Source organism: Pseudophryne corroboree, chromosome 1 (genome assembly GCF_028390025.1).
Source record: "Pseudophryne corroboree isolate aPseCor3 chromosome 1, aPseCor3.hap2, whole genome shotgun sequence".
Lineage (NCBI taxonomy): Eukaryota > Metazoa > Chordata > Amphibia > Anura > Myobatrachidae > Pseudophryne > Pseudophryne corroboree.
Window position 1 is genome coordinate 850738854 of NC_086444.1, and position 14943 is coordinate 850753796.

A 14943-nucleotide genomic window follows, 5' to 3' on the forward strand; every position below is an offset into this window, starting at 1 on the left:
CTGCTCGACCTCTCTGGGACCCTCACCAAAACAAATTGTCCTGATCAAAAACAGAATTACTAGTAGAACCCGAAACGCAGTCTCTTGTGATAGATCCATTTTGTTAGGGGAAAGAAGGAAAATAAGAAGGAGAAAAGAAAGGAAAATGCAGGGGGAGGTGAAAAAAAAAGAATGGTGCGACAACCGTCCTAGATCTTGTTGCTCTCCGTGCTCAGATGCCTTTCAACAGTCCTGCCTCTCAACTTTCCCGGAACAAACACTCCAGTGATACGAGGTTCTCTACACTCTGCTCTTTGTCCCGAGTTCACTCCGGGTCAGCGACCTTCTTGCAGTGGGATGAGTGGACCCAAGTCTGTCTTTCGGCGACCTTCAATGCTGTAGTGCTGGTTAACAAGACTTCATATGATCCTTCCCAGCTGTCTATGAGGCAACCTGAGCGTAAGAAATTTTGAATCATCACATAATCCCCAGACTCAATGTCATGACAATTACTGTTCGGTAGGTCAGGAATCACCAGCTTTAGATTTCTTTGTTGATTTCTCAGCTGCTGGCTCATCCCAACCAAATATTTCACAGTCGCTTCATTATTACATTTCAAATCATCCTGGCGGTCTATCATTACATGAGGTTGTCGACCAAAAAGAATTTCAAAGGGGGATAAGTTAAGTGGAGACCTGGGAGTGGTTCTGATGCTGTACAACACTAGTGGCAAAGCTTTTGGCCACAACAATCCAGTTTCAGCCATTCATTTGCACAGCTTGTTCTTAATAGTGCTGTTCACTCTCTCTACCTTTGCACTCGCCTGTGGCCGGTACGGAGTATGCAACTTGCTATTAATTCCCATCAGTTTGCACATGACCTGAAAGACTTCACCTGTAAAGTGGGTACCCCTATCACTTTCAATTACTCTAGGGATACCATATCTACACACAAATTCCTGCACAATTTTCTTTGCAGTGAACGTAGCAGTATTTGTGGCAGCAGGGAACGCTTCTACCCAATTGGAAAATACATCAATACAAACTAACACATATTTCAAATTCCTACAGGGTGGTAACTGTATGAAGTCGATTTGTATTACCTGAAAAGGTCTGTCTGTCAGAGGGATATGGGATGGCTCTGTTGGTATTGTCTTTCCAATATTCTTCCTCAAGCAAGTAAAACATGTCATTGCTCTCTTACCTGTATGAGAAGAGAATCCTGGTGCACACCAGTAGGCTCTTACCAACTTGCACATACCCTCTTTGCCCAGATGAGTCAGACTGTGTGCCGCCTCAGCTAGACTTGGAAGATATGCTCTGGGGGCCTCCGGCTTACCGTGTCCACCTGTCCAAAGTTCTGAGGACTCCTGGCCATATCCCTTTGACCTCCAGATTGCCTTTTCCTGTAGGGAACACAAATTTTGAATGTGTTTAACTGTTGTGTGTTATCAGTTGTGTGAGGTAAACCGTCTCTGGATGAGAGGAGAGAGGGGAAAAATAGTAAATACAAAAAGAAAATGTCAGGTTTGGAAATGTCAGGTTTGGCATTCACCAACAGGCTGCCACACCATCATGTATATCGGTGTCTGTACACAGTCTCCCTTCACCAGTATTCTCATTCTCCACCCTTTGTGCATGACCAGGCACACTGCTGTTAAAAACAAATGGATGACTATATCAATTATGAGCAAGATTGCATGCCCTTATTAACTGACTAACATTTGGACTTTTTATGCTACTCTAACATTGGTTATTATACTGTTGATTATATTATATTATTTGTTATTTATGTAAAATATATGGCCATATATGCTTCTTTTTTTATAAATAAAATTAAATATATATTTTTAAATTAATGTGACTGGACAGCGCTTCCTATTAAAACCTTGGTTTTAATTATTGTGACACTGCATAAATACTGGTGTCCTAGTGCTGGTGAGATATACTGGATTTGGGCTGAACTCTGAAGGACCGAGTAGGCATGTGGCGTTTGAACTGTAATCGGGTCCATGTATTGTACCCTCCTGTCGGTGAACGTAAGAGATGAGGGGGAAACTTTGAAGAAAAATCACATAGAGGTTAGTAACAGATAAGTTTGTAGAGGCAAAGAGGATTTTATAAAATTTGACAACTGGATTGGGCACTATGGGGAAGTGATTCTCTACTGTCTATACCCCTAAAAAAAATTCTATGTGTCATATCTCTACTGGGACTATCACAGCCATCAATCCAGTGTCCTGTCCATTCTAAGTTCGTAGGGAACCCGGTACCTGTGAGATAATTTCCTCTACCTGTGATGGACATGCATCTAGAACAGTGAATTGCAATATTAGTCGTGTGTATCCAACATACTTTGTGCTTCCTGGGCGGGAGCACGGTATATGTATACCATATCTAACAAAACTCCTGTTAAGTTAATCAGGGGCCATTTCTGCTAAAGAAGCAAAAGTTTAGAGGCCTCATCTTAACCCCAGCAAGTTTTGTCAAAAGGGTAAAGTTGCATTTATTCCGTTCTTCCCATTAACCGAATCTGTGTTTTCTATATGGCTCGTGATTCCTTACTATATGTCCCTTGATCCCGTCTATGTGTTTAATAATGTGGCTTGTTTTCTCTGTCTAGGGGTCTATATTGACTATGTGTTCTACTCCTACAGTCTCTGGCAAAATGCCCTTTATTTCTACAAATGTAACATATTATCGGTCTTTTCTTACCACCAGGATTTTGGGGTTTAAGCTGATGAGGCTTTGCTGCAAGAGCCTGTATATTTTCAGTCCTCAGCCTCTTCTGTTGTTCTCTGCGCCTAACAATATTCTTGTGGTGTTCCATTGCGCACTCTCTAAGACAAGCTACTGTGGCCCCCCTCCAATTAGGCAAAGATGTTTGTACCCTGTCCCTTACTGTCTTATTGAGTCCGTCCATTAGCACAGAGACAGCCACCTCCCTGTAATTCGCATCGTTCCCTGTATCTGATATCCCAATGTATCTATCCATTATTTGCAGGGCCCGATGGAAATATTCAGATTTCATTTTACCTCCGTTTTATGGAGAAAATTCTTCTCCACTTAACAGTAGTGGGGAAATACAACTCTAGTTGCCTGTTAATTCGTTCCGCATTCTCCTGATTGTTTCCGTCAGTCATAGGACTATCCGACTCTAATCTACAATCAGTGATACATTTTTGTGTGTCAATATTAGGGGGTAGGCACGCTTTCAAAAATATCCGCCAATCTTTGTTAGCTGGTTCATGAGCATTACCCAGATCTCTGATAAACTTCTGACATCTGGCTAAATGCTTCCGGGGATCGGGGAATTATAAAATGATTGACCGTAGCTCAGCTCTGGACCACGGGCAATACATTGCATAATTCCTGGTGAGGATTACTCCCTGACTATCGGTTCCCCCATTGGGAGTTACTATTTCCAAGACAGGATGTAATCCTACCATTCCGTTCCTAATCTGTTTGCTGTAAGGTGTTGTTGTCTCTGTGCAATGACCCGTCTCACACTTACCGGTAGCTGTGACCTCACCAGTTCTTTCAGTGGGGAATACTGTTACTGCTCTAACTGGGTGGACAGGCCCCACCTGAATTTCCTTGCAAGGTGACTGCCTGAATGAGAGCTGCGATTTGGCTGAGTCCTTCATCTTCCTGTGACTTATAACCTTGAAGAGACTTCAAAACAGGATACATCTTGCAAAAATTAGGGTTAATACATTTCTCTTGCATTCTACTATCATTCATAGATATACCATTGACTGTAGCCATCTCTTCCCTCTCAACCTGTGTCGATAATGGTGTGTTTGTGTCCTCATTCCTGCTAGGTTTTGAACTTGCTTTGCGAGTTTGTTCCCTTTGCATCTCCCCCTCTTGTTGCCACAGTTTTAAACAATCGTTATGTCTAATCCTTTGTTTTCTGGATTTAAGCAGACATATTTTACTGCCTACATTCTGCAGTACCTCTGGTTCAAAGCTGCCCACCCTAGGGAATGATACCCTATCGTTGTCAATCATACGTACCCATTCGTCACAATAAACTTCAGCGTGTGGACCATATTTTCCACACATAATAAACCTCGCTGACCACTTGGGCCGCGCTCTTCAACCTGAACCCTGGCTACCATACGTCCCTTAGTTGAGCAACTGGCTCCCATAATTGTGGGCCTTTTCCCAGAAACACCAAAATACTCAATATAAGCCGACGGTGAAAGTTCTCCGAGCGCTTCCACACACTCTCGCCCACGTTGGCCGGTACTACCATACATTGTCGATAGCGAAGGCGATGTACCCAACTTAGGGCCCCTAATTGACCTATATTTACTGGTAGTTTTTTTAGGAGCAACTTACCCTTTCCAGTAAATATCTGTCGTTGGAGATTTTCCCGAGAGAGACCAGCAAAAACTCCCTTTATGCACTTGTACACAAATCACGCTTGCGTATGCTCTATACAGCGCTAATGATACCGCGATTTTACGCAAAAGCTCGTAAAAAGGGTATCAAGGTGTGCTATGTATCGCAACCACAAACATGCGGTCCAATCGCACAGAGTATAGGTACTTGTTACCTATCCGCCCTACGACCACTGGAATCGAATCACAAGCTGCGAAACCTCAGCCGGAGCGTATCAACAAAACTATATGGGTCACAAAGTTCACAATTCACAATTCCCTACCATGCTCCTGTGTAAGTCTCCTCACGACTTCCGTATTCCAAATCCTATACTAACGTGAGTCAGCCGCCTCACGCCGCCAAGCCTCCACTCACTTGGTGTACCGAACGACGGGATCCTGAATTCCGGGGTTCAACCCACTCACTCCCGCTTTCACTCACTCAAATACGCTTTGTTTTTCTGTACAGAAAATTTTCACTCGTTCTGATCGGCAGCTTTACCCCCAGAGGCAATACAGTTTAAACAAAAGTTTTATACTAATCTGCTTTTGAAACCAGATAGTTATGTGCTATTATAGCATGGCTACTGTCCCACCTTTTAATTGAACAAAACTATTGTGTGGTTTTATTATGCGTACACAACCCTACGCAAGCTTGCATAATTACGCACCCGTGCGTACCCCTATGCCACGTGAGCGGCCTTGCGACACGTGCACATTTTTGTACGCTGTCCTCACGTTCCGTACCACGTGTACCAATGTGCGTACGCAATAAAACAAATCACACAACTCTATAAATGTGAGCAATGCTAACTATACTCGCTCACAAGCACAACCGCTTGTTCTGTGTAATCTTTAATGACAGGGCCAGACCTGTGTGTTGTGCTTTATTTTACTTCCTTAAACACTTTTATTTCAAATTTAACTATATAGCAACAAATGTATCCGATTTCACACAGATCTAAACAAATCTAGCAATCTAAATCTTGCGGCAACAATGTGAGAGGGTATGCAAAGTATCGGTGCCCTTTGTGTATGCTTTTGGCGCCAAAAAAAAATTCACAGAATTTTAAATAGCTTTTTTCCTGTTTTACGGGTTCCATCAGCACCTCTGCAGACCAGACAGAGCAGACGCAATCTAACAGCACACAAATAGGGTTTTCAGAACATCTATCGACCAGGAAAAGGTTACGTAGGTAAACTTTCCGCCCTTTGCTGATAGATTAAGTCTGCTATGACCTGTTAGGCTGTGAGCATGTGAAAACCGGATCAAGCCCCCAATTGTAAACATCGGTTTACTTGCAGGACTAAAAGCTATACTTTAAACACACATAATACACTTTAATATTGAGCCGCTGCGGCCGCTGTAATTAACCTTTCACCCTTATATTGTTCACAAACCTTACGTACACAAGATCGTATAGTGTCCGCACTCTGCGTACGTACGCCAAAAGGGCGTAGTGACTACACAGTTTGCATACACAGGCCTATACGCTGTTAGCACAATGCAGCAGCCTGAGTGGCTGTAAATACACCTTAAACCTTAGCAAGGAAATGGGACACGACACGAATTGTAATTCAAAACTAGGTTGGGGTCTAACCCACCAACGGTTCTTTACTTGCAGGGGGTAACAATATAAACAATACAATACAATAATGGCTACAATCAATGGTACATACGTGTTTGGTTTCGCCTGCGCTTCCCAGTCTGGTCCTCAGTCATCAAGGTAGATGACCTTCAGAGTTTGTGTGTGGCTGGGCATGCAGCTGGCTCTTTTATACAATATTCCAAACCCTAACACAATGGATACTGTAATCTCTTTGTCCATTGGACACAGGGATGGTCATTTACAGTACAGGAGAGGTCATAGGTTGGTTTGAATAGGTGGGCGATGTCTGTTCCAGGTGCACTTGCAGGTGGTCTCCTCTGGGTTCCCGCCGCATACCAAATGTACAGTAAACACAGCTAATATTTATATTCTGCTCCTGCGCGTAACTATTCGCAGGAGCATGCGATCTTCTGCAAACCAACACCGGAATATTTCCCTTAATATACCCTACACCTGGATACCAAACACCACCTTATAACCTTATTCTGTCCCCTCCTATCCTGTAAAGGGGAATCCCTTTGTTCTGATACAATTTAAACTGTTGTAACTTGCTGGTGTGGTGCAGGGAGACTATGTGTACATTGTGCACTATTTGGATTAAATATGTAATGTGTTTTTATGGCTTTTCCATGCGATCACAAACCCTACCGTAATTACCCATACCACGCGCTAATACGCAGGACCGCGGGAGCGACCATACGCAAATTGCGAATATGTGCACGCACGGCAGAATAAGTACGTGCAGGGAGGCCATCTGTGTGTAGTTTGTACGTGATGTGTGTATTGCAATATTTTTCTACTTCGACAATAAATATATATATATATATATATATATACATTAGTCATAGGCTGCGCATTCAGATCCAACCAAGTCTCACATGAAAGTTGATTAGTAAGCAGTTTGTGTCCAACTTTTAGATGTACGGGGACCAGCCAAGTGATGTCAGCACGTCCAACGCTCGCTGAGTCACGCCCAATGCGTTTCGTCAGAAGTCCTCTTGCGGCACCCAAAGTCTGCTGTGCAAGTGATTACGGGAGGGAGCTTTCTGGAGGCTTGTTCACTGTATGAGAGCAACGAGTGGATTAACTGAAGCTAAGATGTATGTGAGCTTTTATTGTTATTAAATGGAATTTTGATTTTTCTACTCACACCTGCACACTCCACTTTCTTTCTAATATATATATATATATATATATATATATATATATATATATATAGTGCAAATGTCTATATATATATATACTGTATATATATATATATATGTGTGTGTATATTGTGTATATATACACTGTATAGTGCACACGTCTCTCTCTCTCTCTCTATATATATATATATATATATATATATAAGTCTGGTCCCGTTTTACATTACAGTGATATTGAGACCGGGGCAAACATGGGCTGTTCCGAGCTGTGGATGAACCGGAACTCATCGGAAGCAGGGTGTGCACCGCTCACAGGCGGCGTCCGTATGATGGGGATTATTTATATAAGGTAAGCACTGTTTGTATATGTGTTGTATCCTGATGACGGCTTTTAAATAAACCTGAAAACTGATGGTCATTATCGGGCTATTCAATTACAGTCCATTTTTTTCTGGAGAAAAATGTCCTTTTTCGTGTGATAACACATGTGATCCAGGATAAGTATCCCAGACTTTAAGGCTGTTTATCAGGGATTATGCTTTGCATTACTGCGGCACCCGAAGCATTTTCTCCAATAAGTGTCAGTTATCGGGGCTAATTGGATTGCACATAGTGGCAGAAGATGAATGAGCTGAAAGCTGAAAGGGGTGACTTCCAGTAGAGGCGGAGTGAGCATGTGCCAACGCGTTTCATCCGGCCAATCAGTATCCATGCACACTCCTTCTCCTCTACCCTTACAGCTAAGCGAATGACAAATAACACAAAGAGGACAGACAAGGCAAACACTGAAAAAGAAAACCCACCGTACACTAACACTACCTCCTCACAAACATGCCACAGTCACACACACAAATAATGACATGAGTTAAAACAAATGACAGCAGACAACCAAAATTAGACAAAATTTACACTAAAACAAAACTACACAGGAAATGACAACTTTCAGAATTTGCAAAATAGTCTCCAAAATCTCCTCTCCTAACACCAACTCCCTCCAAACACCTCACTATATTCTCACAATGTGCTTAGGAGGTTTGGGGCTTTTTTTATAAGGAGTTTGTGATGTGGAAACTGGATGTGGTATATTTTCACCTACAAAAAAACGACCATGAAGTGATGGTCTATTTGTGGTCTATTTTTAGTTGGTTTTGTTGTTGGTTTTCATTGGAAATTTCAAAACCAATGACGAATCCTACCAACATCTTTGTTGGTTTTCAATTGACACTGCATACCGAGGGATAGTAAATACTAATTTTTTAGACAAAAACACGCTGTCTGTGTCTTGTCAGTTTTGAAATAGAATAAAAAAGGATGGTCAGCAAATTTACTCCTTAGTGTACAGTACAGTATACAGATATTCTGTCAGTGGTACTGTTTTAAACCATTCTTTTTTATTAGTATTTTTTACATATCAACAAAGCATAAAACATATTGAAGACTTGATTGAAAATTTGAAATAACTTTATTAATAAAACAAACAGTTTGCTTTTATGTGGTGTTACATATATTAGGTTTTACGTCGGGTGATGTGATCATAGATGACAGCTTGTAGATAAAGATCAGTCTGGATAGGGATCCGTATTGAATTGTCTCCTGGTGAGGCCTAAAAGAAACAATAACAAAAATGCATCACTACTAGAAATTAAGCCAAAATTAATTTACAGTACTTTAACTAGTTACATACATACATCAGTGGTGGATTGCTGCAATTTACCGATCGATCAGCCAGGCTGGGGAATCAAGAATATTAAACATGTTTAAAAATCTCAATTCCCAGTCTCAATCGCAAGTGAATACGGTTGGGAACTTCAAATCGCCAATAATGATCATTAAATCAGGGATTTTGAAAATTAAGAATCAACAGAGCTGTCAGATCGGGGATTGGGGAAATAAGTTCCAGATGTATGAGGGTCTTAAGAGTCACATTATGACCTTTCCCATACTTTGCCTTATTCACAAGCAAGACTCAGGCGTGTTTTCCCTGTTGCCACCATCTCCTAATCTAGAAAGTGTTTCCTTGGATTGTAAATGCATTGTGGTTCAAAATCATACAGTTGTGGCATTTGTATTACAGTACTTTCATAGCAGTCTGTTTCATTGTCAGCTCCTCTCGGTAAGCAGTTAGTTTCCCAGCTGTCAGAATCCTGATGGTCAGGATACCGATGCTGGAATCCTGACATCCAAGGGAATCCTGAACAGGGCCCAGAATCCCCACTTTGGGGGGTACCAATGCCATCCCCCAAGTGGGTATAAATTAGAGTGGTGAGCAAAGCTTGCCACCAAACCCGAGGTGTGGTGAGCACAGTGAACCCATGAGGAGAAACGCTGCGCTCGCCGTCGGTATCCCGCCTGTCGGGATTCCGCCATCGGTCATATGACCGCTGGGATCCCGACCGTTGGAATCCCATACTGAATCTCTCCTCTCAGCACTTTACACTAGATGTCTAGATAGTCCATTAGTCTGCACTATAGAATATGGTGGTGATTTATAAATAAACTTAATTAACCAAAAATATATTTTTTTAATTATTATTATTATTATTATTATTATCATCATCAGCCTATAATAATTTTAGGCTAGTGCCACCGATACCAGTGTTATAGTCAAAGCTGTATTTGACTGCCATACGTCTCGCCAATAAAAACTGTGCTTTAAAGCCCTCTCATATACTGTTATTGGTACCTGTGCCATGGTATAAAACAGTATTTTACACAATATGTGTGTACTACTATTGATGATAATAGCAGAGTAACAGTATGCATCAGCAGATCCCGCAAAGTAACCAAACAGCCCAGTGCTTAACCAGTGGTGTGGTTTATTGAGCAGTAATGTGATTGCTCAGTCGTACTCACAGTTATGCATAGACTTTTGCAAAGAGCAAAATTTTAGTGGAGCATACAGATCACAAGCCAGTGATTGAATGTGGATAGCGGTGCTTGTATACGCCAGTGTTTGTGCTCTTTAGTGGTTATTGGATATATCCCTGCGATATTCGGGGAAGCATGAAGTAATTTACCAAGATGGCTGCCGTTTGGTCTTCTGCACATGCACTCCATCTTGTCACTGTGAAAGAGCACCACAGTGGGATACAGTAGTGTTCTACATAGCTCCATAAAACCCTGTGTCTTATGGAGCTATGTAGAACACTACTGTATCCCACTGTGGTGCTCTTTCACAGTGACAAGATGGTGCAGTGCATGTGCAGAAGACCAAACAGCAGCCATCTTGGTAAATTACTTCATGCCTCACTGAAGAAGCGCCATGGAAACTGCACAGTGGCGCTTTCCACATACTCAACACTTTGTTGTGCTCATACATTAATTATCTGTGGGCAGGGCCTTATCTAAAACTACTGTACCTAAGAAAACAACATTTTCTATGTACTGTATTTAATGACACATTCTCTGTGTGTATGTGTATTGTCCTCTAAAGCAGACCTCATGCAAAAACATATGCAATCAAATCATTTAAATAAATTGCCATTATTAAGAGTAATGTTATTTTTATCCAGCTGCACTAATTCCTTACCCAAAATAATGTTAAAGCCTGTTTGTAAGTAATTTGTATATACAAAGGTCTATTAGAGACCCTCAGCTGGAAACCTGGAGCACCAGATGCAAAAAAGAAAATTATTCTCATTAATTTTGTTAACATTCAAAAATCTGGTTCAATTATTTTAGTATGCCCATGTTTGCAGCTGGATTGTCTGAATAAACAACGTACAAGCATATTTGTCTGTGGCTTAATCATTTTACAATTCTGAAAACTCCTCACTAGCCACAATATTACTGTACATTTATACAACGGTTACATTTGACCATAATTATAATAAAAATAATAGATGGTGTTTCCCCAGATTTTCCCATGAAGTTAATAACAAGGAACAACTTCTAGCAACTTGAATTCACAATGTTTGCACAAGCAAGTACAAAGCTTAGCAATGTAAATATTGACTCAAGGCTTTAAATAAGACATCTGAATTTATCCTTGCAGAATCACAAAATACATCCATGTATAGGAAGCAGCTGCAGTTTGGTAAACATGATCAATAATATTAATAATATGTTCAGTTGTAAATATACAATGTTGTCTGTATATGCACTTCATGACTGGACATGGTTTCCCCCCCCCCCTTAAATACCAGGCCATTGTTCACGTTTTGGATTGCATTACTGTCTCACAATCCTGAGGTCAGGAGTTCAATTCCTGACCAAGTGCCTGATTTGCAGATGTATGTACTGTAAATGCAATGTTTTACATACATGGTTTACGTACACAGGACTGGTGCATTGCAGAAGCCTGGTAAGCATTGCAGGGAGGCACTGGGCTGGAGAGGCACTCTCCATGCTTCACTGCTATCCACTGCTGCTGCGGCTGTCAAACTGTATTACAGCCCCCTCCTGCAATTCCCCCCATCTATGAAGATCCATCACAGAGCTCCTGAAAGTAAGAGAATGGGGATCTGTAGAGCTGGAGCAGTCCTAGGAACCCAATTTTTGCGTTTAGTTCAGGGGCGTCCTCTGGGTGGTGGATCTTACATGCAAAAGGCAGAACCTTCCCAGCTTTTCAAACTTCAATGCACAGTTCATGCATGCTGTTTAACCCTTGCACCTCCAAGATGGCCTGTGCATTGGTTTTTTGGGGTTTGTTTGCTGGGTCTAACATGCAAAAGTTGCTGGTGGTGTTTATGCATGCATGGTAGGGGTTGGCATGAGTATTCAGGGAAGGGGTAGTGAGCATGCTTGTCTGGGTCCTGGGAGTCCTCCTAATGAAATGAACAATCCAGCTAGTGTGGCCTTCTCTGTGGCCTCCTGCCTCTCACTGTCACCCACTGCCTATCATCCTCTGCCTCTCCTCATCACCCACTCCCTCTGCCGCCACCCATTGCATCTCCCATTATAGTCAGATGGTGGGCTGGCTGTTCATGTGCAGGAACCATTCTGCATGTGTAGTGCCCCCAAGCTTCAGCCTGATTGACAGGCTGCTGGAGTTGGCAGCCTGATTGACAGGCTGCCGGAGTTGGGTAGAGCTGGCAAGCGTTTCACCCATTTCTGAGAGTGGTTAGTCCAGGGTCTGTGCCTTCAGATGCATATTTCCTGACCTCTGCAGCTTGAACAGCCTGGCCATCCTGCGTAATCTGAGGGTTACTCAAATGGCTGATAATCAAGCACGTTATCCGATACTGTTTATCACACAAGCATGCAGAAGCTGTCTATTAATTCAGAATGCACCCTGTTGCTTTTACATATTTGGACGTCTTTGGATGCAGCTGCTGTACAAACTGCATTCATTTGTGAATCAGGCCGTGAGACACGGTATGTGTGGAGCTTGTATGTTCTCTCTGTATTCCCATGGGTTTCCTCCAAGACTTCAAAAGCACACTGCTAGGTTGTCTTCTGACAAAAAAATAACCGTAGTGTGTCTATGCAATAGGGAATATAGGGGGTATTTACAGGGCCGGTGCTAGGGTGTTTGGCGCCCCCCTGCAAACTATAAATTTGTGCCCTCCCATATTCCTTTGGTGTGCACCGGGAAAAGGGGAGTGGTCTCACAAGTAAGGGGCATGGCCACACAATAGTACCCCCATTTAAAGTTACGCCACAATATAGCACAATCTTAATCATGATATATGTAATGCCTCACCCGTAGTAGTAGCGTCCTTATATGTAATGCACCCCAGTAGTAGTAGCATCCTTATACATAATGCCCCCCCAGTAGTAGTAACATCCTTATACATAATGCCCCTCCAGTAGTAGTAGCATCCTTATACGTAGTGCACCCCCAGTAGTAGACGCGTCCTTATATGTAATGCCCCCCCCAGTAGTAGAAGCGTCCTTATACGTAATTCCCTCCTAGTAGTAGTAGCGTCCTTATACGTAATGCGCCCCCAGTAGTAGTACCATCCTTATAAGTAATGCCCCCTCAGTAGTAGTAGCGTCCTTACACGTAATGGCTCCCCCCAGTAGTAGCGTCGTTATATGTAATGCCCCTCCAGTAGTAGAAGCGTCCTTATACGTAATTCCCTCCTAGTAGTAGTAGCGTCTTTGTACGTAATGCGCCCCCCAGTAGTAGTACCGTCCTTATACATAATGCCCCCCCCAGTAGTAGTAGCGTGCTTACACGTAATGGCCCCCCCAGTAATAGCGTCATTATACGTAATGCCCCCCCTGTAGTTTGAGCGTCCTTACACATAATGGCCCCCCCAGTAGTAGCGTTGTTATATGTAATGCCCCCCTCCAGTAGTAGTAGCGTCCTTATACGTAATGCCCCCCCCCCAGTAGTAGTAGCATCCTTATACGTAATGCCCCCCCTGTAGTAGTAGCATCCTTATACGTAATGCCCCCCCTGTAGTAGTAGCATCCTTACACATAATGCCCCCCCCAGTAGTAGCGTCATTATACGTAATGCCCCCCCAGTAGTAGTAGCATCCTTATATGTAATGCCCCCCAGTAGTAGTAGCGTCCTTACATGTAAAGCCCCCCCAGAAGTAGCGAGCCTAAAGCGCGCGCGCACACACACACACACACACAATTCACACATATAGACACACACCCACCATATATACACACAGACCCACCCACCCACCATACACACACACACACACACACACACACACACACACACACACACCATACAAACACACACGCACACATTTCTCTCTCGCCTTTCACTTACCTAAGCCACTGTCTCCCTCAGTACAGCAGCCTGGTCTGTGTAGCTCCACCCCCTTCTGTCCCATTTAGCTCTGCCCATTCTGGTCCATGTAGCTCCGCCCCCTCCTCTGATATGTACCCAGCCGCTGTCACACAGGTGAGGGTAGAGGTGAGGAGGCTTTCCAAGCTGCTGGCGCCGCTGCCAGTGCCTGTCATACAGTGACAGGCACAGCAGCTGGCAGCAGCAGGGAGGACAAGACGGCGCAGCAGGGAAGGGATGCAGAGCAGGGGGAGCGCCTCTCCCTCCCAGCGCCTCCCTGCACTGCATCCCTTCGCTGAGCGGGTAGCGTCAGTCCTGGGTATTTATCAAAGCATGGAGAGAGATGAAGTGGAGAGAGATAAACTTTAACCAATCAGCTTCTAACTCTAATTTTTACAGGTTTGATGGTAAGGGAAAAAGCGTATTGTATGAGGGACGTCATTCCAAAGAATAAGTGCAGCCCACAAACAATTCTGTATTATTGAGTATATAAGAGGCAAAGATCTTTGGAGGGGTTGAGTTGGGAGCTATATTGAGACAATAGAAGAAACATAAATTGATGTTGTTTTGTTAGTGGCTTTCTCTGTTGATAGAAGTATTTTGTATTTGATTCCTTAAATACAGAAAGCCAAAGTAAGGACGAAGGGGCCTAGTTATCACCATGCGGATGACAGGTGATAAAATCGCCACAACTCGCACTGCGATAATTGATTACATCGTAGGGATGTATCAATTATCGGGTGCAGGGACAGAGCTTGCGGTCAAGCTCTGTCCCTGCGATGATACTCTGCAGCATCATCGGGGTATTTTTCAGACAAAATACCCCGATGTCCTGCTGCGCATGTGCCGCCCCCACCGACATCGCTGCTACTGCCGCCGCCCTGTTGAACCCCCCCCCCCCCCCCTCCCCGATGGACACACAAGCTTATCAATGTGTAAAACAAACAACAACAAAAAACCCACATACTCACCTGTCCAAGGAGCCGGTCTGCGCTGTTCCTGTTGGGCTGCCGGGGTGCCGGATCCTGTGCGCTGCGGTGACCCCCGATGCTGTACAGTGCGCTGCCGCTTTGCAGCATCACTTTACTGCACCAGGGTCACTTTGCAGCACATGGGGGACCCGGCGCC

General features: G+C 43.3%; 1 protein-coding gene across 2 annotated transcripts in view; it reads right to left on the reverse strand.

The window, feature by feature from the left end:
* Positions 1-8564: 8564 nt before the first annotated feature.
* CFAP299 (cilia and flagella associated protein 299) overlaps positions 8565-14943 on the reverse strand; it is a 1086689-nt gene continuing 1080310 nt past the window's right edge. For both annotated transcript variants that reach the window (XR_010186026.1, XM_063938677.1), the window contains one exon: positions 8565-8724. Coding sequence is in view for 1 of the 2 variants with exons in the window: in XM_063938677.1 (XP_063794747.1) it covers positions 8629-8724 (96 nt within the window). In the remaining variant the exon portion in view is untranslated. The remainder of the gene's footprint in view (positions 8725-14943) is intronic.